Source organism: Aythya fuligula, chromosome 25 (genome assembly GCF_009819795.1).
Source record: "Aythya fuligula isolate bAytFul2 chromosome 25, bAytFul2.pri, whole genome shotgun sequence".
NCBI lineage: Eukaryota > Metazoa > Chordata > Aves > Anseriformes > Anatidae > Aythya > Aythya fuligula.
Window position 1 is genome coordinate 4,346,173 of NC_045583.1, and position 24,297 is coordinate 4,370,469.

Below are 24,297 nucleotides of genomic sequence, written 5' to 3' on the forward strand. Positions count from 1 at the left end.
GGCGCGGGGCCGGCGCGGCGCGGGGCCGGCGGCCGGGCCGGGCCCGGCGGGGCGGCAGCAGCGGCGGGCGGGGGGGGGGCGGCGCTGAGCCCTCGGGCCCCGCAGCGGCCTCCCGGCTGCCGCCGCCCCCCGCCGCCTCCTCCACCACCTCCACCACCGTCTCCGGTGGTGGTGGTGCTGCTGCGGCCGTAGGCACCGCCACCGCCGCCGCCGCCGCCGGTCGCTGAGGGGGCTGTGGGGGGGTGTGTGTGGGGGGGGGCGGCATGAAGCGGTGCCGCTCGGACGAGCTGCGGCAGCCCGAGGAGGGGGCTGAAGGCACCGGGGAGCCGCCCGCTGCCGGGATGGAGCCCAAACCGGGGGAGGCGGCGGCCCCCGAGGTGGGGGGCGGAGGGGCTGTGGCCAGAGCCAAGCCCCCGGACCTCAAGGTGAGGGAGCGGGGGGCACCGGGGGGGAACGGGGGGCACCGGGGGGAACGGGGGGGGAGGGCCCCGGGGTCCTTTTGGGGGTAGCGGTTGTGGGGTGGGGGTGGCGGCACCCCCGAGGTGCTGCTGGTGTCACCTTGGGGGTGTGGGGGTCACACCGGGGGAGGGGGGGGTCACACCGGGGGGGGGTTTGGGGTGAAGGTGCGGTTGGGGTGAGGGTGGTCCCGGGATGGGGATGGTCCTGGGATGAGGGTGCTTTTGGGATGGGGATGCTCATGGTTTGGGGATGCTCTTGGTTTAGGGATGCTTTTGGGATGAGGATGCTTTTGGGATGGGGATGCTCTTGGGTTGCTCTTGATTTGGGGATGTACCTGGGATAAGGATGCTTTTGGGATGGAGACCCTCATGGTTTGGGGATGCTCTTGGTTTGGGGACGCTTTTGGGATGAGGATGCTTTTGGGATGAGGATGCTCATGGTTTGGGGATGCATCTGGGATAAGGATGATTTTGGGATGGAGATCTTCATGGTTTGGGGATGCTCTTGGTTTCGGGATGCTCATGTTTTGGGGATGCTCATGGTTTAGGGATGCTCATGGTTTCAGGATGCTCTTGGTTTCGGGATGCTTTTGGGATGGGGATGCTCTTGGGATGCTCTTGGTTTGGGGATGCTCCTGGGATGAGGACAGTCCCACAGCGATCACAGGGTGGAGATGTCCCTACAGCGACGATGCTTTGGGATGCTCCCGCTCCCAGCAGGTCCCAGTTGGGACGCTTCCAGGACAGGGATGCTCCTTCTGTAGGGTGCCGCTGGGGATGGACATGCCCCGGGGTGCGGGGCATCCATCCCCAGGTTGGGGATGCCTCAAGGTCCGTTAGGATACACACGGGGCTCAGCACCACTGAGGCCATCACCCCGCTGCCACCCGACCCCAAAGAGCAGCGATCACAATAGGGCAGGGTGGGAGAGCTGGGGGGGACCCCGCTGTCACCACCAGCCCTGGGCAAGGGGGCTGCGGGCAGGGGGTGGTGCTGTGGGGTGTTTGGGGGGGCTGCATCACCCCAGCGGGCTTTCCTGGGGTCCTGGGTAGGGTCACAGCACCATCCCTGTGCAGGGGGGGCTGAGCAGACCCTAATAAATAACCCCTGGGTCTGGTTAATGAGGAAGGGGTCCGGGCAGCCGGTCCCGGCTGAAGTTTGGGCAGAAATTGCTCAGGGGTTTGGGACGGGAGCAGCTCAGATCCTCAGCCCTTAAAAAGGTCCCTGTGGGGTGGATGGGTTTGCCCGCAGAGGTGAATTCCCCCGCTCGGACCCCGGGGGGGTGGCACTTCCAGGCTGGGGGTTCAAAAAAATTGGGAGAAAAGTGGGAAAATGGTTCTGGGCACCCAGAGGGAGCCTGGCACTCAGGAAAGGGACCCTGGTGGTGGGGCAGCCCCGCTTCGGCGAGGTCTTAGGGTCCCCTGTGCCAGGGGACCACACATCCTGAGGTGTTTGGTGTCACCTGGAGCTTTTTGGGGTGAAGAGCAGGTGGCAGTGGGGCTGTCACCGGGAAGCCACCCATGTCCCTTGGGTGGCGCGTCCAGCCCTGGCCGGAGCTCATCCTGCTCCAGCTCGCGGCAGCCAAAGTGCCATTGATTTTATCGATGCAGGGACGCTGCCCTGGTGCGGGTTTGCCCTCTTGATGCTCGCCGTTAACGCGTTGGCAGCTCGGCAATTAATTGCCCAAACCCTTAAAGTCGTTTCGCCGGGCACGGCGCGGGACAAATCGCAGCCTGGTGCCGCCCGCAGCCTCCGCGGGGGATCGGGGCGCTCGTCCCCGACCCTGCCACCACCACATCCCCTCCCGTCGCTGCAATCGGTGGCAGCTTGAGGAAGGAAACCATAATCAGAAGGATTTCCTGCCCCAAACCCGGCTGGGGCTGCTCTTCCCGTGCCGCATCCACCTTGGCAGGGGGTGCCTGGCCACAGCCTGGCCTCGTGCCCCGCACCGAGCCCCGCGAGCTCAGCTCCCAGCGGGCAGCCGGCGAGCGTCAGATGTCAACTTTTTTTTAACATTTAAGAACCTTTTTGATCTGGTGACCCGGGGACAAAAGGCTGCTTTGTGTTGTCTCCGTCCCCAAACCCCAGCAAAGCCGCGGCAGCTTCGCTTTCCCCAGCCCCACATCCAGCTCCGTCGCGCTGAGAGCGAAGGCTCCATTAGGGGGGAAAAAAAAAAAAAAAAAAAAAAAAAACGAAAAAAAAAAACAACTTCTGGCAAAAGCAGATGCATGACACATAGTTCTGCTTAAAAATATGTTGGGTGGCAGCGATTTCTGTGCTCTGCAGCAGAGTGACTGGATCCATACAAAACACTGCAGAGGGAAGCAGCCCGGCCCCGCGGTGCCTCCCCGGAGCCGTTCCCTGCTCGGTCCCACTCCCACTTTTCCCCGAGCGTGGCCGAGCTGAGCGCTCTCCCTGGGTTTCCTCCTATTTTCCCAAACGGGCTGCTCTGATGGGGCTGCAAGTTGAAGCCTGACAGCGTTTTTGCTAGTTTCACCCTCTCCATCTTCACGGCTCCGGCCTCTTCCTCCTTTAAACCCCAAACCCAAAAGAGCAGCAGCGACCCCAGGGAGCCGTCCTGAGCCCTTCCCCATTTCCAGGCCTGATCCAAGCCCATATAAATGGAAAAACAACTTCCCAGGGGCTTCCCGGAGCCTCTCCTGGAGCAGGGGACATGAAGGACACAGGGAGGTCCCACCCTGGGACACGCAGCCCCTTCTGTGGGTGCAGAGGGTGCCCTGCCCCGAGCAGTGGGGCTGGGAGATGGTGGCTGGAGGGTCGGGGGGAAGCCTGAACCCCCATTTCCTCGTGGCAGCTCCATCCCACGGGCTGGGTTCATTTTTCTTGCCCCTTCCCGGGGCAGGATGCAGAGGACGACGCCTCTGCATAAAGGTCGCCGGTCCCTATTCCAAACGCCGAGGTACATTTATATTTAATCCCTCGCCCGAACAATTTTCCCAGCGTATTTTGGTCTGAAAAGGACACTGCCAAGGTGAGCTGGGTCCCCTGTGGCTGGCGAAGCAGAGCTGCTGTCAAGCAGCTTGAGCAGCAGCAGCAGCAGCAGCGTGGTCACCGGAGCAGCTTCATCCAGCACCAGCTCACCCAAAACTCTCGGGGTGCAAGCAGGGACCCCACCGGGTCCCCCTTTTCCACCCGGGGGCTTCATGTTGAGCCCCCAGCCCCCGAGGAGAGCATCCTCCTGGGCAGAAGATGTTTGGCCGGGACCCCAGCGCCTTCCCAGGGCTCGTTCCAGGCGAGGTGGTGGAGGGAAAGCTCCGGGTGCTGCCCCACGGCGGGGACCCTGCCCTGGTCCCCAGCCTGGCTGCGGGGTGCTGGTTCGAACGGCTCCCCCCGTGCCCTAAAATGCTGGGTGTCGGATGGTTTGGGGTGGTTCGGGGTGGTTTTCCAGCCCCTCCACAGTGCTTGCAGCGGGCTGCCAAGGCTTGGCTGGAGCCCCTGGGCGGGCCAGGGCTGTAAATAATTGTTAATAACACCAAGAGTTGAGCGGGATGGCACAGCGTGGGGCTGTGCCGGGAGGTGACGGCAACAACATCCCCTCCCTGCGCATCCGAAACCCAAAAAAGACAGTCTGGGCATCGGGACAGGACCCAGCAAGAGCTGAAAAAAACATTTAGGGAGGAAACGGGGCGGTTTCGGCACGGGGGGAGCATCAAGGGCAAATCCCAGCGGTCCCCCAGTGCAGGGGAGCAGCATCCTGGGATGAGCCTTCCCCCTGCCGTGCTGATGCTGTAGAAGCGCCCTCGTAGTAGGATTCTTTTTGGTTTCCTCCCCGTTTTCCCTAATGTAGGGCAGGGCAGGGGTCCTTGCTTCCCCCCTGCACCTCCCCAGGGGCTAACCGCACGCCCGGGGCCGCGCCGTAGCTTCGGTGCTGGGAATCTGGGGGTTTGGCGTTATTACCTACCTAAACGCTGCCTCTGTTTCCATAGAGACCCTATAAATAGCAGAAAATTTAAATCACAATTTCCCCGAGTAGCAGCAAGCCAGCACCGTGGATTTCGCCTGTACTTCTGGGGGACAGCCGCAAGGATCGGGGTTTTCATTACGGGCGGGGAACGGCAGGATTAAGGGTTTTCCCCGCAGCCTTTAGCACCACGGGGGCTCCGTGCTGCCCATGGACCCCAATTCCTTGGGAACCTTGTGGCTGTGATGCCAGTTAGGCCCTTATGGGCTGGGACATCGGGGTTTTCATGCCTGGGGTGTTAGGGTGTGGGGTCCTTGCCGTACAGACGTGAAGTCCCGTGGGCACCCGCAGTTCCCGGAGCCTGTCCCAGACTTGTCCCTTCTCGAGAAAGCAGGATTTTGCCAAATCTGCTGGGGCTGTTCCTGGCTCCCAGCTCGGAGCCTGCTGCAAGCTGGTTCTCAGGCACGAGTAAATGACGGCACCGCGATTCCAGGAACCAGCATCCCCAGGGACAGGTCCCAGCCGCACTGAATCAGGGCTGAAATGTCCCCGGACCGCAGCAGGGTCAGGATTGTCGGCCTCAAGGCTCGGGCACTTCGCTTGGCACCGTCCCTGTTTTGGGGCTGAGAGCAGCGGAGCAGCCTCATGCCACGTTGTCTGCTGGTCCCTGGCTGGGAGCTGTGGTGTCACTGTTATACGGGTCTATGCTGGGCTGGGGGGCTGTGGAAAAATCCCATTTTGGAGAGGAGCTGGCTCTTGGCAGCGTGTTGGTGGCCGAGGCTCTGAGGTTTCTTGACCGGTGGGTTTCTTGCTGAAGGAAATGCTGCTCTGCCCTTGCTCGAGGACGAGGAGTCTCAGAGGGATGTGCAGCTTTGCTCGGGGCTTCCTGCAGCTCTTGGGGCAGCCAGCACCCGTCAGAGACCTTCCCCTGGTGCGGGTGATGCTGCTGGAGCCGTAGCCCTGAGCCACACCGAGCCACCTCGTGCGTCCTCAGCTCTCCGTGCCACCAGCTGGGTGCTGATATCCGACAGCCACGGGTACCCTGGTGGCTCCCTTTGGGTTCGAGGGTCCCCAGCACCCTCCAGCAGCAATTTTAGCCCCTCAGCATCCCATCCCATGGTGCTGGCACCGGCACCGTCCATCAGAGCCGTGCCGGGGACATCCCTGGGGGGGCCATTTACCACTTGCCAGGGCACCTGTGCCATCAAACTGCCAGCCCTGGGAGCGAGGCGATGCCAGCCTTCGCGGGCAGTATGGGGGCATCATTTTCCTCTCTTCCCCTCACAGAAAATCCAGCAGCTGTCCGAGGGCTCCATGTTCGGCCACGGCTTGAAGCACCTCTTCCACAGCCGGCGGCGCTCGCGCGAGCGGGAGCACCAGAGCTCGCAGGACTCGCTGCCGCCGCACTACGGGCTGTCGGACCACGAGTCCCCCGACGAGAAGGAGCGCTCCCCCGAGATGCACCGCGTCTCCTACGCCGTCTCCCTGCACGACCTCCCGGCTCGCCCCACCGCCTTCAACCGGGTGCTGCAGCAGATCCGCTCGCGCCCCTCCATCAAGCGCGGCACCAGCCTGCACAGCGGCAGCCGGCGGGCCAAAAGCGGCTCGCTCGAGCCCCAAAAAGGCAGCCCCCACCTCGTCCGAAAAGCCCCCCAGGACAGCAGCCTCACCGCCATCCTGCATCAGCACCAGGGCCGGCCCAGGTCCTCCTCCACCACCGACACTGCCATCCTCCTGGCCGAGAGCGGGGCCGTCTACCTGCTCACCGAGGACACCGAGAGCCTGGCCGATAAGGTAGGGCTGCTCCAGGGGGGGGGCTGGAGGGGGGCACGGGGTGGTGAAACGGTCCCTCGGGGCGCAGGGGGGTTGTGGAGGAGCCAGGGGTGGAGGCTGCTGGGGTCTGTGCCTCTCCCAGGGCTGGGGAAAGCAGGGACGTGCTGATACCCGCTCCCAGAGCGAGATTTGGGGGATGGAGGAGGCCGGGTAAGAGTGGGATCCTGTTAATGAATCCCACCTGAGGTCTTTAGCACGGGACTGAAGCCACGTGCAGCGCTGCTCCCGTTCCTCCACGCGCTCAGGTTGTCTCCTGGAAGAGCTGTGGCAGGATATCACTGATTTTTCACTGTGCTGTGGACAAATATTTCCCATTTGAGCCGCTCAGCTGTTGCTTTGAGGCATGGGTTGAGGTGACTGCTGCCCTAATGCCTGGCAGACACGGGTTGGATCTGCTGCTAACCCAGAGAGGGCTCAGTGCGCAGAAACTGCTGCGGGGTGCTGGTGCTCAGCCCCGTGGCCCAGCCCGTGGATGGATTTTGAGAATGAAATTTGTGCTGGGAAGCACTCCCAGCACCCAGCCCCTGCTGTTAACCAGGACAGCGGGACACCTGGAGAGCCTCAGGCCACAGCCAGAACGAACCCAAGTTTGGACAGACGAGACAGCAGGGCCACCAGCTTGGTTATTCGCCAAGAGGAGATGGAGATGAGCAAGGAAAAGCCAAGACACCGCCTGGGTTCTTGGCTCAGAAGGGATGGGGATGAGCAAGGCTGCGTTCAGAGCCGGTTATTTGATAGGGGCAGGGATGGGCGCAGGCAGAATGAAAGGAAAAGTGACCTTTGGGGACAAAATTGCCCAGTGGGCCTGCTGGTGCCCAGCAGAGGATTGCTGTGTGATGGGCTGAGGCTGCAAATGGGTGCCCCCCCCCCCCCCGCTGTGATTGTTAAACCACGCTGTGCATAGCTAACGGCAAGGCTGGTGTTTCCATCTCTCGTTTAGCCCTGTTAATTATGAAACAGCCGAGATTAGCACAGCCACACGGCGCGCTGAGGACAAGGTACGGGTGGCGGGAGGCGAACGGCACCCGCAGCAGTGCCGGGAGGGCAGGGGGCTGCTGCCAGGGGCTGGGCTGCCCCCGTGACGTCCCCTGCTGCTGCTCAGCCCTGCCAAAACGCGCTGGGTTTGGCGGTGCCACAAAATCCTTAGCCCAGCACTCAGAAATAAAGGATTGTAAGGATTTTCCTTCTCCGCTTCTTTTCTTAGTGTCTGCAGCTGGCGGGTGTCAGCCGTCTGCAGCCCCAGCAGCTGGCAACATCCACATTTTATGATTTAAGCCCCAGCAGCGGATTGGCAAAGCTGTGGATCGGGGCAGGGACGTGGCCAGGTGGGCTCGGGCAGCCCCTGCCTGTGTTGTTGGGCGAGCTGCTGAGTTTTGGGGGGCTCAGCAGCACCAAAAGAGGGAGGGCAGCGGTAGCAGGTCGCAGGAGGGAGGCAGCAGCACGCGGCTAAGATGCTTTGCACGGCCAGGAATAGCTCTGTAATAGGATGAAGGCGGCTGGGCAGAGCTTTGGGGTGCGCTAGCGGAGGGGGTGTCAGGTCCCGGGGAGCAGGGCTCGGGGCGATGCTTCCCCCGCGCCCCCCGAGGCTGCTCCTCTCCCCTTGGCGCTCAGTGCCCGAGGGGGAAATCTGACCCGGAGACTCCCGTTGCCCCGTGAGGTAATGGAAAGAGGCTAACCAGATCCTTTTTCTTTCTCTTTTCGCTCGGCTTTTTCTGCTCCGCCGCCTCGGGCTGCAGCTGACGCTGGCGGCTGGTGCCAGCGCCGGTCCCTGTGACAGCGGCGTGGGGCCGGGGGCACCTCCAGGACGTGGGAATCTGGCCCCAGAGGGGAGACACGTCACAGGAACCAGCTCTTTAGGTCCTCCTCCTCCTCATTTACAGACCGGGACCGCCTGCCCGTGTCCCAGCAGCCCCACTCCTCCCCGCTCCCTCTCCTCCAAGCTGTGCCAGCGCAGGGCCAGGTTCAGAAAACCCAAATTTCTTCCAGCTGGCCCCTGGCTTCTGCCCTGCGAGGAGCCCAGTCCTGCTGGTCCCCCTGTGGTTGCAGACGAAGTTTGGAGCCGGAGCAGCTCGCAGCAGGACCCACACCTTGGGGAGGGGGGGAGCAGAGCGGGTCCGGGACTGCTCACGGAGCGGCACAAAGCGCGCAATAAAGGGATGAATAATTAACTGCATATGGCACAAAGAGTCGTAAGGAGAGAGGCAATGCTGGCGCCTTTGTGGAGCAGTGGAAAAAGAGCTATTTAGAGAAACAAGAGCTATGTGATATTCTCGTGCCATATTATTTTTCCAGGGCCCAAAGGAAGGCCGGCCTCCTGCCCGCTGCCCCCTCCATCTGCCTCCTCCATCCCTCCGTGGGTACCGTGGCCAGAGAGGGTGCAGAGCCCACCGGCCTCACCTGGCCTTGGCCAAAATACTTCCCCTTCCTTCAGCTACAAATCCAGCAGCCACCGAGGTCCCGGGGCCCGCAGGAGCCTTGCAGGATGATTAAAGCGTTTGGCACTTGCACGCTATTGAAAATCAATCCCTGCGGGCAGGAGGAAAACCTTCCTGGGGCTTGGGAGGAAGCCCTCAGCTCTGCAAGGGCCAAACCAGCCCCTGCGTGCCCACAGACACCTGCAGGGGGGACCTGGCAGCACCAGGGGCACCACGGCCCCGTTTGACCCTCTGGACTGGAAGCCAGAGCCCCAGGGGAGCGAGGGCCCTTGCGGAAAAGCCATTTTCCCCCAGAAACTTCACGCTGAATTTTCCACGACCGCCCGAGCGCGCTGGATTAATCCCTCGTGGAATTGCTCAGCCTCAGTTTTTGAGCAGCTCTCGCCTTTTCATTTCGTTTTTCCCATTCGGCTCCTGCCGGCTTTGCTCTCCCCACCTTTTTGAGCTGGTTCCTCGCTGAGTCCCCACGGTCCCCACCAGCTCCCGGTCCCCCCCGTGTCCTCCCCACCGGAGGCAGCTGCCAGGGACAAGGCTTTGCCTGGGGGGGACCCACGGAGGGGTGAGCGGCTGGGGGGGCACGGGGACAGGACCGTGGCACCGTCTGGGTGCTCAGCACCGGGTGCTGGTTCTGGCTGGGGCTCGGTGTAACTGGAGAGCTGTCCCGTGTGCCCCCACGCTGTCTGAGCCATCCCGTGCCCTGGCACAGCAGCCCGAGCGGTAACCGGAGCCACACGGGGCCGTGCTCAGGCCCCCAAGAGAAGGGCTGGCACCGTCACCGTGCGCCACAGGCAGGGGACACGGCTGGGGACAAGGCTCTGCTTTGCAGGGCTGCCCCCACCTGCAGTGCACATCCTTGTGGCTGCCTCCAGCCGTCCCCGTCGGGCACAAAAAGCAGCAGAGGTGAGGGTGGGATCAGAGGGAGGTGGCAGAGCTGTCCCCTGCCTCCTGCGGGCAGTGGCACACGGCTTGGGACCTGCGGCTCTGCGGCTTGGGGCTGCTTTGAGAACTGCAGCTGCGCCCTGCGTGCCCAGGGGTTGGGAATAGGATACAGGAGGACAGGATGGGACAGGACAGGACAGGACATTTCACTCAGAAGAGACCTTCAGATGTCACCTAGTCCATCTGCCTGACCTCCAAAGCCTGCCCTGGACCAGATTTTGCTCCCCACGGAGCCCCTCGGGTGTCCTGGGGGAGCCCTGCGGGGCACACCGCAGGGTTTCCAGCTCCTCAGCTCCCCCAGGCGTTTTTGGGGTTCACCCTCGTGCCTCAGCTGGGATGTGCTGCTGGGTTTTTCATGCAAGGAGGTGACAATTTGCGGCCGCGGTGGCACACGTGGTGGTGGCAGCAGCAGCAGTGGGGCAAAGGGAGGCTGCGGGCGGCAACGGGGGCGTGCTGGAGAGCTGCCCCCTTATCTCACTAATCTCCTCCTGGTGACCCGCCAGCACCGGGCAGGCGGACAGGAGGTGATTACCACCGGGTTCAGCCACCGAGCCGGCAGCAGCAGCTGCGGGGCCCCCCCTTGGGCTCCGAGCCCCCCCCTGGCAGTGGGGTCAGCAGCCGAGAGCTGGCGGGGTCAGAGCACCCCGGGGGGAACCACGGAGGGGCCGGGGGCATGGTGCTGCCGGGGAGCTGCGTGGAAACCTGCGGGGCCTGCGGGATGGGGCACGGCCAGGTGAGCCCCCCAAAAAAAACCACAGGGGCAGTGGGGCTGTGAGGGGGCCGAGGGGGGGATCTGGGGGCTGTATGGTGCCGTTAGAGGGCAGCGTTACCGCAGCGGTGTGCGTGGTGACGGGTGGCACGCGGGTGTCCGTCCGTCCATCCGTCCGTCTGTCCGTCCTCGCTGTCCCCAGGGAAGTGACAGCACCAGCTGCCACCGCTGCCAGACCCCCCCGAGCCCTCCCGGCGCTGATGCTTCCCCCGTGGGACAGCGGGGACACAGTGGGGGGCAATGGGGGGCTCCTCGTGTGCGTCCCGGCTTCAGGCTTGTGGCTGGAGCCTCGTGTGTCTATAGGGTGGCTGCTTTGGGGTGGGGGGGTCGGTCCTTGGAGCCCGATCCCCGGTGTCCTCAGAGGCACAGGATTCACCCCGGTGTGTGCGTGGCCGTGTCGGGGTGAGGCCGGTTGGAGACCCCAGTGTCCCCTGAGCACCCACCCCGGGGGTTCCACTGGCTTGGGGACACGGAGGGGATTTTGGGGGGGCTCTGGGTGGCCCCAGCAGGCGAACAGCAGCCGGGTGCTGTCAGCTTTCGCCCCGCTGCTCGGGGCACTCAGGCAAAGTTCAGCTCCCCTTTGCTTGGCACTGACTGGGCTCTGCTGGCATCCCAGCGCCTTGGGTTTCAGGGCGGGGAGGGGACGGACGGCTCGCTCGCCTCCCACGGCTCCGGTTACCCAGAACTTGTCTCAGTCGACAACTGGGACAACTGGGACGGGCGGAGGGACGGCGGGGACCCCGCGCAGCCCAGCCTCGGGGGCGCTGAGCAGGAGATGCCGCGGTGCCAGGAGCTTGCTGCTAGGAAGCTGAGTTTGTTCCAGGGCGCTTCTGGAGTATCCTTTGTGCACGGGGATGGCACGGGTGGTGTGGCTCGGGCAGGGGGATGCTGCCGGGAGCTTAGGGTAGGGTTTCTCCTGGTTCCCTGCCTCAGTTTCCCCAGCTGGGAACGGGGCCAACGCTTCCGTGCTCACGGTGAAGTTCCTTGCGCCTCTTCAGGAGGGTTTGCTGACAAAGGCAAGGCACGTCCTCCCTTCCCACACAGACCCCGGGCAGGTTCTGGTGGTGCTAAAATCCCAAAGGAAGGAGCTGGAGGAGGCCAGCGGTGACTGCAGCAGGAGAAGGGGGAGCGGCGACGCCTCCGTGCGGCCCCACGAGTGCCGTGGCTCTCGGGAGGAGCTGCTGAGCTCCTCGGCAAACCAAGCCCCCGGAGCTGGACGTGGGCAAGTGCTGGCCCCCATGTCCCTGTCCCCACGTGCCACAGGGGAACAACAGTCCCTGCGTGGTGGCAGTGTGGGGGGGGGGCTCGTCGCCTCCCTCCATCGGGCTGGCGCTTTGCGGAGCGGTTGGGGAAGAGCAGATAATAGCTGGGAAGACAAAGACACCCGGGATTGCTGCTTAATTAATTCAGGAGAAGGAGAATATCAGGCTCTCGTACTGATTCACCCCCTAGCAAAAGACATCGTGTTCCTCAGCCTTCTCTGACATATGGCTGTTGTTTCCAGCCCACCCCCGGCTCCTGCTCGCCGACAGGCAGGGGATGCCAAACGCACGCTGCCGCCTGCCCCGGGAGGCAGCTGGGGTGGGGAGGGGTGACCTGATGGGGCGGATGGGGTGGGCGAGGGTTTGTGTCCATCCCACGGCCTCTCAGAAGCAGCAGCTGGAGGCTGCGGTGGGGCCGGGAGCAGAACTGGGCTCCTGGAGGCTGAGTCAGGATGAGCAGAGCAGGGTCCTGCCTCTGGACTCCTCGCCCTGCTGCGTCCCCTTCTCCCTACCTCCACCCCCAAACCCTGCCCATATAAGCTGCTGCAAATCCCCCACAGCAGCACGAGCACCGGCTCAGCCACCAGCAGCACCAACATCCAGCTGCAGCACGGGCTGGGGCTGCTGCTGCCACCTCTCACACCGCGGGACCCAACCGGAGAAGTGGCAGCACCACCCCTAGAGCTCCCAGGATTCTTCCCTCCGGTAAAACAGCCAGAATTTTCCCCCAAAATTCTCCCGGCGCGGCCAGGACCCTAGTTGTGAGGGGTGATCCGAGCAGAGGAGCCCCTCGTGGTGACCACGCTGTGCCCAGCTGGTGTCCCCTGGGTGCCGAGGGCGGCGCGGCGAGGCAGCACACGGCGGTGCCGCTTGTGCTCGGCGCTGGGACCGGCCCCTGCGGCTCCCAGCCTGTTGCCTCTCCCCTCTTTGGGCTCCCTCCCCACTCGCCAGCCCTTGCTGCCTGTTCTTGGCTGCTTCTCAGCCTTGTGGAGCCTCCTCTGCAAGCGCACGGCGCGCCTTCCTCTGCCCCTTTCCGCTCCTTAACCGCAGCCATGGCAGAGGGAGAGCGAGCCCTTTGCAGGAGCGAGCAGGGCACCCTCATGCCCGCACCTCATCCTCCCGACTCCTGCCCTGGGAAGAGGATATTGCTCTTAAATTCCCTGCTGGGTGTCTTTGTAAGTAACCCCCCCCCCGCTCTCCTTCCAGCCTCCGGGTGCTGGCGAGGCCCTCGGGGTGCGCAGGGGCAGGGGGTGAGGAGCAGGGCTGGGTGCTGGGTCAGGATGTGTGCGGGGCTGGCTGGCTCCTAGGGTCTTGTCACAAGCTTTCAGGTCCCCTTTGGGGCAGGTCCCCCGCTTTGGACTCCAAACACATCGGGGGAAGCGAGGGTGAGGAAGAGTTCGGCTCCTGAGAATCCACCTGCAGCTTTCCCAGCCCCGTCGCGGCCACCCCGCCGCACAGCTCGGCTGCTGCTTCTCCTTTGCTTTTGTCCTCGCTTCTCTGCTAAGCTCAGGCACAGCCAGCAAAGGCAGAGCTCGAGCCCCAAATTCGCCGTGTGTCGGTGCTGGGTGACCCGTCTGTGGGTCGAGGTGCTCGGGCAGGGCTGCGGTAGGCGGTCGGGGCTGGGTTCTGCACCACGCAGCCCCAGCAGGCACCAAACGCGCTGAGATTTTGTGGCGATCCAGGGATTTCCTTCGCACGGGAGCCGGGATTTATTTATTTCTGAATTTGCTGCTTGCAGGCAGGCCTGAAAATCCCTAGCTCCCACTTTCTAAGCAGCCGACTCAACCCTCCTCAGCAGAACCGGTGCTAAGGATGAAGGGGAGTCCGCCGCCGCCGGCGTCTCGGATAATTTCCTTGCACATCTCCCCCCTTTTCCTTCTAGCTGGGGCTGTGCCGAGCCCCCTGGGGGTCACAGCCAGGCTGCCCGAGCTGTCCCGGGGCTGGAGGGTGCCGTGGGCTTCTCACCCGTGCAGGAGGGAGCCGTGCCTTGGGGATGGAGGTGCTGCAGCCCTGCCTCACCCAGCTTTGCGGGGCATTTATAGGCTGCGTTCCCACTGCTCCCATTATTTGCTGGCCTTCCCCGTGCGCTGAGGAGCTGCACGCAGGTGGGTTCCTCTGAACCAGGGGGGCACAGCCCCGAGGAGCCCCCTCCTCCCCGACCGCAGTGCTTTAACCCAGGGAAAGGCAAAGTCCGGCACCGAGCAGCGAGGGGGTTTCCAGAGTTCCTCGTGCACCCGGGGATTTTTCCTGCCCTGCTGAGGCCACGGTAGAGCAATGGGAAGTGACCTCGGGCTGCTGTGCTAAAACGAGAAGCGGCGTTAGGAGGTGTTGGAGCCGAAGATGACCGTGCCCCGCTAATAGGAGATGTGTCACGTCCCCAGGCATCCGCTGCCCGGGGCTCGGCCTGGCTGCAGGACCTGCCCTGGGGAGGGCAGATTCTTCCTCAGAAGAAGGGCTCGGCCCCCTGTGGTAGGCACGGCTGGTTTCTGCTCCTGGGGGGTTCAATTTAGGGGGGGAATCGGCGCTTCTCAGGGGTCCGTGGAACCCGCTGCCCCTCGGGCACGGTGCTGGCACACACGCAGCTTGCTCGTGCCGACTCAGCAAGATGCAGGGAGGAAGTTTTTCCTACAAAATCCGTGGGGACAGACCTGAGAAATACGGGGGCTGCTGACGGTGCAGGGTGTAGGAAGCACCCATAGGGGTTTTGTGGCCTGCAGGGTCCCCCCCTTGTGTCCCCAGGCACTCGGCTGGCGTGGGGCTGCGTGTCCTGGGGCTGGGGCGTGGGGACCGAGCGGTCCCCTCCAGGGCCACTTCCCAACCTCGGGGCAGGAGCCCCGACCTGTTCAGGCAGGCAGAGTGGGCGAGCCGTGCTGCTGGGGGCTGGATTCAGCCCGTCTGTTCCTCGCCCTCGAGCACCGGCTCCCCAAAATGCCTGCCAGCCCTGCTGGGGCTGTCCCCAGGGTGCCATGCACCGTGCCGGTGTCGCAGCGGGTCCCTCGGAGGGACCAAGGGGTTTAGCGGGGTGCTGAATTGTGCTTTGGCAGCCTCACAGCACGGAGAGCTGTGGGCACGGTGCTGGTGCAGGAGGATGTGCTGAGGGTGGCTCCGGGAAACGCGTCCCTGTCCCTGTGCCCGTTTCCTCCTGTCGTGCTGCTCCCTTATCTGCAGCCACACGCGGTCCTGCAGCCCGGGAGCACCAGCAGCACACAGCCACCCTCCTCTCAGGCCTGCCAGAGCCCACGTCTGCACCCAGAGCACCTCGGAGGCGGCAGCGTGAGCTTCCAGGGCAGGGACAGACGCAGGGACAGCCCGAGAGATGACGGGAGGCGAGGCTGAGCCGTGCTGCGGGCTGTCTGCTCGCCTCGGCTGCGGGAGCAGCACGGCCTTCCCCATTAAACATGGATCTGCGTCATGATCAGCTCATCGCCCTGGCCCGTACAATTAAATGCGTGGCTCGAAATCCTTCCCGAGCTCTTGTTGTCTTTATGCCTTTTTTTTTTTTTGGAAAAAGAGCCTGACCGGAGAACTGCAGCTGAATCCTTGGTGCTTGGCGCTGCGGCCGTGCAGGTGCTCGGGTTGTGGCCGCAGGTGGTTGGAGGTTGCAGACAAGCCCAGCATCATCGCGGTGCTCTCAGGGCTTTGGGCTGGCACAGGATAAGGCTCCGGGCTCGAATTCTGCTTCCCTCAACCGCTCGTATTCGGTCCTGGGAGCTGGGAACAGGCTCCAGGTCTCCTTCCTCGCCCAGGACTTTGGCTTTGGCCAGCACAAGCTCCGCCGGCCCCGGCATAAAGCGGTGGCTGAGGGGGGACTGCAGGCTGCCAGCAGCTGCTGCAGTACCCGAGCCTGCCACAGCCCTGCCGACCTCTCAGCTGTGCCATTTAATACTGCTTTAATTGCACGTGGGGGAATCACGGCTGAGAGAAAGCCGAGGATCAAGTACCTGGAGCTGGCGAGTGGGTGGAACGGCTGCGCTCGGCGTTGCCTCCTCCCGTGGCAGCGGCTCCCACAGTCGGTGCGAGCTTCCCCATCACGCCGAGCTGGCTGGTTCCTGGCTTTCTGTCTCCCAAACCCATTTGGTGGCCGTGTTTTTTTTTTTTGGTTTGGGCTACGGGAACCCTCCCGGGCTGCTGTATGGCTTTTGGCACAGCGCGAGGTGGCATTGCACCGGGGGCTGTGGTTGTGCCGTGTCTGCACGGCGCCTGTTTCACTGCACCCCCAGCACGTGCTGGGGTGCAGGCACTGTGCAAAAATTGCTTTGCTCCTGCAAAAACCTCCAAAATGGGGGGGGCCCAGCACCAGGGTCCCCAGCACCACAGCCCCGGAGTGACTCCGGGGGGGGTGGTGGTGAGGTCCTGGTGTTTTTTCCTGCCGTGCTAAAATTGGGGCTCTGGAAGCTGAGAGCGATTCCAAAACGTGGTGGGTTTCGTTCCAAAACATTTCCCAGCGTAAGCCCCCAGCCCCGAGCCTGCATTACCACGCAGAGCCAGCCCCGAGCGCGGTGGGTGCCCACGCTCAGCTGGGGACGGAGCCCCCAGGGAGAGCGGGGAGGGAGCGGAGAGCAAGCCCTGCGCTCGCAGGCAGCCGTGGGCGTAAAACAACGCAGGCAGAGAGCGCGGAGCTTGCGCTGCCCCCGTTCCCCCTGGAGACCCCCCCGCAGCGGGGCTCACCCCGGAGAGGTGAGGATCCAACGAGCTTGGCCTCGATCGGAGCCGGTGCTGGGCTGCAGGATGCAGCTGGTGGCTGCTCCCTGCTTTCTCTGCTGTATTTTTTCCCCCCCGGAATTTGGCTTTGTGTGCGTCTCAGCTGGGTTCTCCCCAGCCCCTCGCGTCCCGGGCTGTGACGGCGCAGATGGTGGCAGAGCGGCTCAGCACCCCGTGGCGGGGCACAGGCAGCGTGGCGGGGCTGGAGGCGGTGTGAAGCTCCCGCTGGGGAGGGGGGGGGAGGATGGATGAGGGGTGTTTCTTGCGTTACAGCCCTGAGAGCTACAGTCGGTGAGAGCTGTAAACAGCTCGGGCGGATTTACTGAGTCGGCAAGCCCGCGGCACACAGCTCAGCCCCGATGCTGCGCTCGCTGCCCGCGCGCCTGCAAAGCTCGTGGGGCCGCGGGGACGGCTCTGCCGGGGGGGCTGCAGCCCTGAAATCGGGCTGGGGGCTCCGACAGGGGCCGCAGCCCCCTCGTCCTCCCCGCTGCTGCCCCTAAACCCCGTGGCTGCCGCTGCTCCCGGCCATGGCAGCCCGCGCATCGCGGCCGGGCGCTGTGCCACAGCGGGGACGCGGCTGGAGAGCCCGCGCCGAGTAGTCCTGGGGGACCTGACCCTGCCCGCCATGGAGGTAGGTCCTGAGGTCCTTTGGGTTGGAATAGCATCGCAGGGAGGGGGGCAGAGAGAAATTCAGGTTCTCTCGGTGGTTCTTTTCTGGTGCTGCCCGCAGGACCCGGACACGTGTCCGGGTGACCGGAGCCCAAGGTGCGATCTGTGCCGGAGCAGCAAGGGCAGGGTGGGGAGCTCTGCTGTCAGCTGAAATCCTTACCGTGCTGCTTCCTTGTAATTAAAAAATATTTTCAGGCTGGGAAATGTGCGGGGGCAGCTGCTGCCCTCCCCTTTGTGCAGCCAGGGCTGGTGCTGGCCAGCAGGCAGGGCGCAAGGGGTACAGGGCTGCCCGCTTTGCTCTGTGCTGTGGGCTTGAGAGTGGGAAGTGTGAGTCAGGGCTCCTGCTTCTATTTTCAGCTCCTGGGCTGGGTAGCGTGGTGGGAATAGCAGCTCCGCTCCGGGAGGCAAAGGGCTGGGGGTGCACACGGGGATGGCACAGGCTGGGGACATCCCAAGCGTCCCCGTGCCGTGCTGGGCTGAGCACGGTGCTGAACGCATGGGGAGGATCCCGAATTATGCTTGTAAAGTGCTTGGAGCCCCCCGAGGGAGAAGGGGGGCTGTAAGCATACGGAAAGCAGAATAGCCGGGAGCTCGAGGAAGCCTCTCGAGAGTTCTGTGCTCAACTTTGGACCAATTCTGCGATTTCTCAACACGGGTTTCGCTCCCTTCCAGCCCACGGGCGTGCCGGCTGACCCAGAGCCCCGCGCTGGGCACACGGCTGCAGCCCGGCCCCCAGAGCCCACGGGGCAGCTCCTGGCCCCGAGCTCCTCACCTGCCACCTGGGCTCTCTTCCACCAAACCCGCAGCGGCAAATAAAGCGGCATTGCGTAACGGTGCCCGCCTGTAGCCCTCCGAGTCCTGTTTGCTCAGCTTATTAGCCTGAGCCTTTCTGCATATCTCAGCTCTCCTGGGCTGAACTCTGGTGATAAGAAGCATTTTTCTTCCCGCGTCCTGCATTCCTCCTGCGTCCCACATCAGCCCCTGCTCTCCCCTCCGAGCGTGGCCGGAGACCGAGCGGGGGGAGCTGAACGCTTCCATCTCAGCGTGCCTACCAGAATGTTTTCTGCACGTAGGGAAAGTGTGGCTTTTGCTAATCCCCCCGGTAAATCCGCTGCACAGTCATTTGGGCTTGCTGGGATTTAGCCGGCACTGCCTGTTAATGCTGCAGAGGTCTGTGTTGGCTTTTTTTTTATTATTATTTTTTTTTTTGGTTGTTTTTGTTGCTTTCACAGCAAGAACCTGCTGGGGTTATCGGAGGATTTGCCCTCACACAGGGCAGAGCTTTCTGTGGTGCGTGGGGAAGGGATTTCACCCCGGCCACATCAGCGCAGATGGGCAGCATCGGGGCCGTGCTGCTCGCCGCCACCCTGCCCTCCCTTCCCCCCGTGCTCCCAAATACACTCCCACAAATAAATCCCAAAGAGGGGATTTGCAGGAGCTCAGCGCCGCACGAGGTCAGGCCCAGCTGGGGCAGTTGTGAGGAGGGGGCTCGGTGCTTCCCAAACCTTCCCCTGTTTCTCCGAACCCCCTGGGAAACGTCTGGGGTCTCCCCACCTCTCTCCAGCCGTGCCTTTTAAGCAGTTTTCCTAATTAAGCAAATTGCAGGCAACCCGGGGAGCTTGGCAGCAGTGCTCTGGAGGTCCTTGCACCCCCCTGCAGCACCCCACGAACGAGGGCCCCTTCACCTCCCTGCCGTCACCGCTGCTTTGGTGCACAGCTCAGATCCCCGCAGGTATCTCCCGAAAGCTCTGCTCGCCTGGCTCCTTCCAGCACCAGCTCCCTGGCACGGCTCGTGCTGTGGGCTTGTACCCGATGTGCCTTATAAACGCATGGAAATAACAAATTCAGCTTCAGGATGAGCGGAACAGGAGGCTCCGCCGCATTAACCCCGCGCTTAGTAGAGACGAAGCCTTCCTGGCTTCGTTGGCCCCCTTTGGGGTTCCCGTTTCGGCTTCTCCAGGGCCGCCTTCCTTTTCTAAGGGTGGTTTTGTTCGTTGTGCATCTGGGGAAAAAAAAAAAAAAAAAAAAAGAAGCAATTTCCTGCCACTTCCAAGTTCTGCCCCTCGATAAGAAACAAAAGCGAAACCCTTCCGTGGGCTGCGGGGTGACCGAGGACAGCCCAGAGCAGTCTGCAAAGCCTGCAGCTTTGCTGGGTGGGTGGTTTGTTTTTTTTTTTTTTGAGAAAATGCTGGTCCACCAGGGATGAAGCCACTTGCAGCTCTGTCCCCGGAGCTCTGCGCAGGCTGGGGGCTGCTTGTCCTTCCCCTTTGCTCGTATCCTCCCTGCCCCAGTAGTTCAGTAACAGAGAGAGGAGAGGAGCAGAGGGGCTGGGGGGTGCCTGAGCTCCCTCCCTGCCCAGCTGCGAGGCTCAAACCATCACAAGAAGACCCCTGCATGAAGCACCAACATCCCGGTGGTCCCCAGCGAGCGCAAGCCCTGCCTCATTTCCACCCTACACACACCCCAGAGCCATGGAGGCAGGCAGAGCCGCCTCGCAGACCCGCTGAGCAGCGAGGGAGGAGGAGATGCAGCAGCAACGGGAGGGAAAAAACATTTTCAGTGCTTCTCCGAGCCCTGCCTGGGACTCGCCACAGATGGGATTGTGGAGACACAGCGCCTGGAGAGCATCCCTCCCTCCTGCACAAGGCATTTCCTGGTGATAACACGCCCCTGCGTGACGATCTCGCAGCATTATCCCTATTAAAGGGTCATTCGGGGAAAGTGTGATGGAAATGAGAAATTATTCAGGGCTGCCAACAGTATTTAACTTTCAAGCAGCTCTTAATTAGAAGCCAGGAGCCATTTATACAACCGTGGAGATTTGCATAGGAATCCGCCTGTAAAACCCAGCCAGGGGAAGATTTGGGATTTTCGGGCGGCGAGGGCTGGGGAGCGCGGGGCCGGAGGCTGGCTTGGAGGATTTGGGATTTGAAGAGCGGCCTCGGGCAGGTGGATTTTTTTCCCAGTGAAAATTGTCCATCTCGAAACGCGCTGGTAGGTGGCAGCACGCGTTTGCAGAGGGGTGTAGCGATGCCAGGGGAGAAACCCCAGGGAAAGAAGGCAGCTGGGTGGCTCCGAGCATCCCGCCTGCTGCTGCCGAGGTTTTGGGAGCTGCTTCTGAGTCAGGGGCTAGGGCAAAGCTTCTCCTTTCCTGGGTGACTCCGCTCCGTGTCTAGGCTAAGAGCCAAGGGCTGAGAGCACGCCTGAATCACCTGCAGGTTGCTCGGTCCCTGCTCAGCTCCATTCTGGTGGCAGGGCGATGGGTTTCCATTTCAGCGCCTCCCACGGTGCTGGTGCCCGGTGCTGCAGGCAGCCCAGAGGCAGCCGCGGGTGTCTCTGCTCCGAGCGAGGACAGAAAGCCAGAGCTGAGCTCCCAGCGGTGCATTTACCTCGCTGAAAGCCCAAACCAGCCCTTAAGTATAATTAATTTGGTGCTGCGTCCTCCAGCTGGCTTATTCCTGGGATGCTCGCAGTAGCGGCACGGCTGGAAAACGCTCGAGCAACCAGGAAAAAAAAAATAAAAACACAAAATAAACCCACTTTCTCCAAACCTCCTCCCTTTTAACCATTCTCCTGCGCCTTCCTCCCCACCCCACCGCTCCCATTCCCCCCGTGCACCCCCGTGGCGCTCGGGGCTCCCCATCCCCGGGGGCTGCTTGGGTTTGTCCCCCGCTGAGCCCTGCCCTCGTGTCTCTGCCCGCAGCTGGACAAGGGGGACGTGACCGCGCTCAGCCTGCCCGCCGCCGCCGGCCACGGCGATGCCGACGGCCCCATCTGCCTGGATGTCCCCGACGGCACCCCCGACCCCCACCGGACGAAAGCTGCCATCGAGCACCTGCACCAGAAGATCCTCAAGATCACCGAGCAGATCAAGATCGAGCAGGAGGCGCGGGACGACAACGTGGCCGAGTACCTGAAGCTGGCCAACAACGCGGACAAGCAGCAGGCCTCCCGCATCAAGCAGGTCTTCGAGAAGAAGAACCAGAAGTCGGCGCAGACGATCGCGCAGCTGCACAAGAAGCTCGAGCACTACCACAAGAAGCTGAAGGAGATCGAGCAGAACGGCCCGTCCCGGCAGCCCAAGGATGTTTTCCGGGACATGCACCAAGGCCTCAAGGACGTGGGCGCCAACGTGCGCTCCAGCATCAGCGGTTTCGGCGGCGGCGTGGTGGAGGGCGTCAAGGGAGGCCTCTCGGGGCTGTCCCAAGCCACCCACACCGCCGTGGTCTCCAAGCCCCGGGAGTTCGCGAGCCTGATCCGGAACAAATTCGGCAGCGCTGACAACATCGCCCACCTGAAGGACACGCTGGACGACGGGCACCCCGAGGAGGCGTCGCGGGCACTGAGCGGCAGCGCCACGCTGGTGTCCAGCCCCAAGTACGGCAGCGACGACGAGTGCTCCAGTGCCACCTCGGGCTCTGCCGGCGGCAGCAACTCCGGGGCAGGGCCCGGGGGTTTGGGGAGCCCCAAATCCAACACTCTGGACAGCCACCACAACAACTTCGACACCATCCTGGAGGAGCTCCGGGAGATCAAGGACAGCCAGTCGCACCTGGAGGACTCCATGGAGGACCTCAAGGCGCAGCTGCAGCGGGATTACACCTACATGACGCAGTGCTTGCAGGAGGAGCGCTACAGGTAGGACCAGGGGGGTTGGGGTGGCAATATGCATCGCCCAGGGTGGCTCTTTGGGGACCACGAGGCCCCTTCCTGGAAAACCAGAACGGTTTTCCCAGCATTAGGGGGAAGGAGGGGGGGCGCTTTTTGGGGTCCTGCCCGCTCCAGAGCTCCTCTGTCCCCACGCCCAGGTATGAGCGCCTGGAGGAGCAGCTGAACGACCTCACCGAGCTGCACCAGAACGAAATGACCAACCTGAAGCAGGAGCTGGCGAGCATGGAGGAGAAGGTGGCCTACCAGTCCTACGAGAGGGCGCGGGACATCCAGGTAGGGCAGCGCCAGGGCTCAGCACCACGCTGTGCCCTCCACCCGCGGCACCAGGGGGGGACAGGGGGGCACCAGGGCACGGGGAGGGGGCAGCCCTTTTTCTGTGTCAGCACCTTCCAGGTGAGGTCCTTGCTGGGACAGCATCACAGCAAGAAGCTGGTACCTAAACCATGTCCCCAAAATACCTGTCTGTGCCCCAGCACATCGCCATGAGGTCGGGCACATACCGGCGCTGCGCAAGCAAAACTTCGCAGTCTCAGAGCGTGGGGACAAACCCCCAGATCCCCAAATCCTCAAATCCCCAAATCCCTCTCCGCCACCAGTCGGGTCTTAACGCGGCTGCCTCCTGCAGGAAGCGGTGGAGTCGTGCCTGACGCGGGTGACCAAGCTGGAGCTGCAGCAGCAGCAGCAGCAGGTGGTGCAGCTGGAAGGGGTGGAGAACGCCAACGCCCGGGCGCTGCTGGGCAAATTCATCAACGTCATCCTGGCCCTGATGGCCGTGCTGCTCGTCTTCGTCTCCACCATCGCCAACTTCATCACCCCGCTCATGAAGACCCGCATGCGCATCCTCAGCACCGCCCTGCTCGTCCTCTTCCTCTTCTTCCTCTGGAAGCACTGGGACTCCATCACCTACTTTCTGGAGCACGTCCTGCTCCCCAGCTGATCCGCGGCCCCACTGCTGCAGCCCCGGGGGCTTTCCGTATCCCGTGGAGGAGTGGGACGGGAGGGGAAGGGGGGATGGCAGCAGTCTGGAGCCTTGGGGTCGTTTCTTCGCACGCGGTTCGGTCGCTTTCCCGGCCCCTGCTGCGCCTGGCTGCCGTGGCTCAGAGCGTGGCGGAGTCGGTCCCGCAGGATGCTCAGGGAGGGCAGGATGGGGAACGAGGAGGAGTTTGGGAAGAAATTGGTCGTTTACATGGGGTTTTTCTAGGGGTTTTAGGCTGTTTTTTGAGGTCACTCCGGTCTGAAAGCCCATGGGAAGGTCTGCAGAGCCCTCTTCGGGGCTGTCGGGAAGGAGAGAGCTGGACCAAACCTGGCTCCGGGGGGTTACTCAGGGCTGGGTTTTTCCTTTTGCCCTTAAAGACCAAGGTGGTAAAAAGTCCAGGGATGGAGCAGAAGCGAAGCACGTGGTGAAGGAGAAAATGGGTCCAAGGCAAGTGTCGCTGAGCCCGGTGAGCTCGCAGCGGGACGTGCGCGGCTGAGCAGCTCCTGCCGACCCCGCCAGAGACAGCACCAGCACTGGCACGAGTGAGACCCCCTCTGCTGGTTTCATTTATTTATTTCCCCCCCACACCCACCCTTTGCCTTTAGTCGATCTGATCTCTTCAGGGACACCTGGACTTGCCAGCATCACGCCTCTGAGTCCTCCAGCCTCTGCAACGTGTCGTGTGTGTGTGCGTGTGCGTGCGCGTGCAGTTTTTAATTTAATTCAAGACTCTGTTTCCATTTGTGAATCAAAGCTGGTAGTGCCAGGGGAGGCGGGCAGCTGCCTCCCCAGCCCTACACAAGAGCACAGCATGCTGTCTCGGATGTTTCTTAAATTATTTCCTACATATATATTTCTGTACTACATCTCCACACACACACGTATATAAATATAGAGAGCGATACAAGCTACACGCACGGTCAGATCCTCCTCTGGTGCAAATGGGTGCAACTCCGCCGAGGTCGGAGGCACTGAACCGGTTTGCCTCAGCTGAGAATTTGGCCCTTAGCATTTCCTGCTCGGTTGGGGTGCTGGGGGGGCACCCCAAAAGGGGCAGGGGTGGCTGCATCCCCTCCGGCGCCGGCACCCCTGGGAGAGTTTTGGCCACCGGGTGGGCACCGGCTCAGCGCGTCCACAAGGAGAGAAGGGGAGGGGAGCGAGGCTGGAGGAGAGCTGTGCTGGGAGGTAAGCCTGGTGTGCTCTGAACCCAGCAGCAGGTTGGGGTTCAGCTGCTTTTGTTGACCTGGGAAGACGGCGACTGGAGCTGAGCTGCAGCTGAGCAAACACGGCGGGGAGGAGGCAGCGGCGGGGGTCCCACGGTGCCTGTGGCTGGGGGATAAACCCCGCTGCCAGGCATCCCCTGCGCCTGCTGGAAGGGCTTCCAGGGGTGGCACGGGCTTGGAACGGAGCCCACACGGGCAGGGGACACGCAGAGAGCACGCAGACACCTCCTGCAGGGGACACCCTGGGCACATCCTCGCTGGAGCGAGCGGTCACATCACCGCGGGCTTCGTGTGAGCACCCAGAGCTGTTGGTGGGCACGGGGCTGGGCAGCCTGCCCTTTCCCCAGGTCCTGCAGAGCCATCGGCTCAGGGTCGATGCTGGAAGGGAGCCCAGGAGGCCACCACCTGTGCCTCAGTGTCCCTGCAGCCCCGGGCTTTG

At 62.9% G+C, this 24,297-nt stretch overlaps 1 protein-coding gene across 2 annotated transcripts; it reads left to right on the forward strand.

Moving 5' to 3' along the window:
• Positions 1 to 295: 295 nt before the first annotated feature.
• TMCC2 (transmembrane and coiled-coil domain family 2) lies at positions 296 to 23,442 on the forward strand. Of its 2 annotated transcripts, XM_032203405.1 has the most exons (5): positions 296 to 425; positions 5,668 to 6,174; positions 20,692 to 21,626; positions 21,797 to 21,932; positions 22,285 to 23,442. In XM_032203405.1, the coding sequence occupies exons 1-5, from the start codon at positions 342 to 344 to the stop codon at positions 22,594 to 22,596; spliced, it is 1,974 nt and encodes a 657-aa protein (XP_032059296.1). In that variant the 5' UTR covers positions 296 to 341; the 3' UTR covers positions 22,597 to 23,442. The 2 variants fall into 2 exon arrangements, with proteins under 2 accessions (XP_032059296.1, XP_032059297.1); XM_032203406.1 differs by lacking the exons at positions 296 to 425; positions 5,668 to 6,174 and adding an exon at positions 16,902 to 16,950.
• Positions 23,443 to 24,297: the final 855 nt, after the last annotated feature.

Bases quoted from the DNA above. Each gene is read 5' to 3' on its own strand.
- TMCC2 (XM_032203405.1), top strand. From the start codon at position 342: ATGGAGCCCAAACCGGGGGAGGCGGCGGCCCCCGAGGTGGGGGGCGGA. The intron at 426-5,667 runs GTGAGGGAGCGG...TTCCCCTCACAG, and splicing joins CCAAGCCCCCGGACCTCAAG to AAAATCCAGCAGCTGTCCGA. The intron at 6,175-20,691 runs GTAGGGCTGCTC...CTCTGCCCGCAG, and splicing joins CCGAGAGCCTGGCCGATAAG to CTGGACAAGGGGGACGTGAC.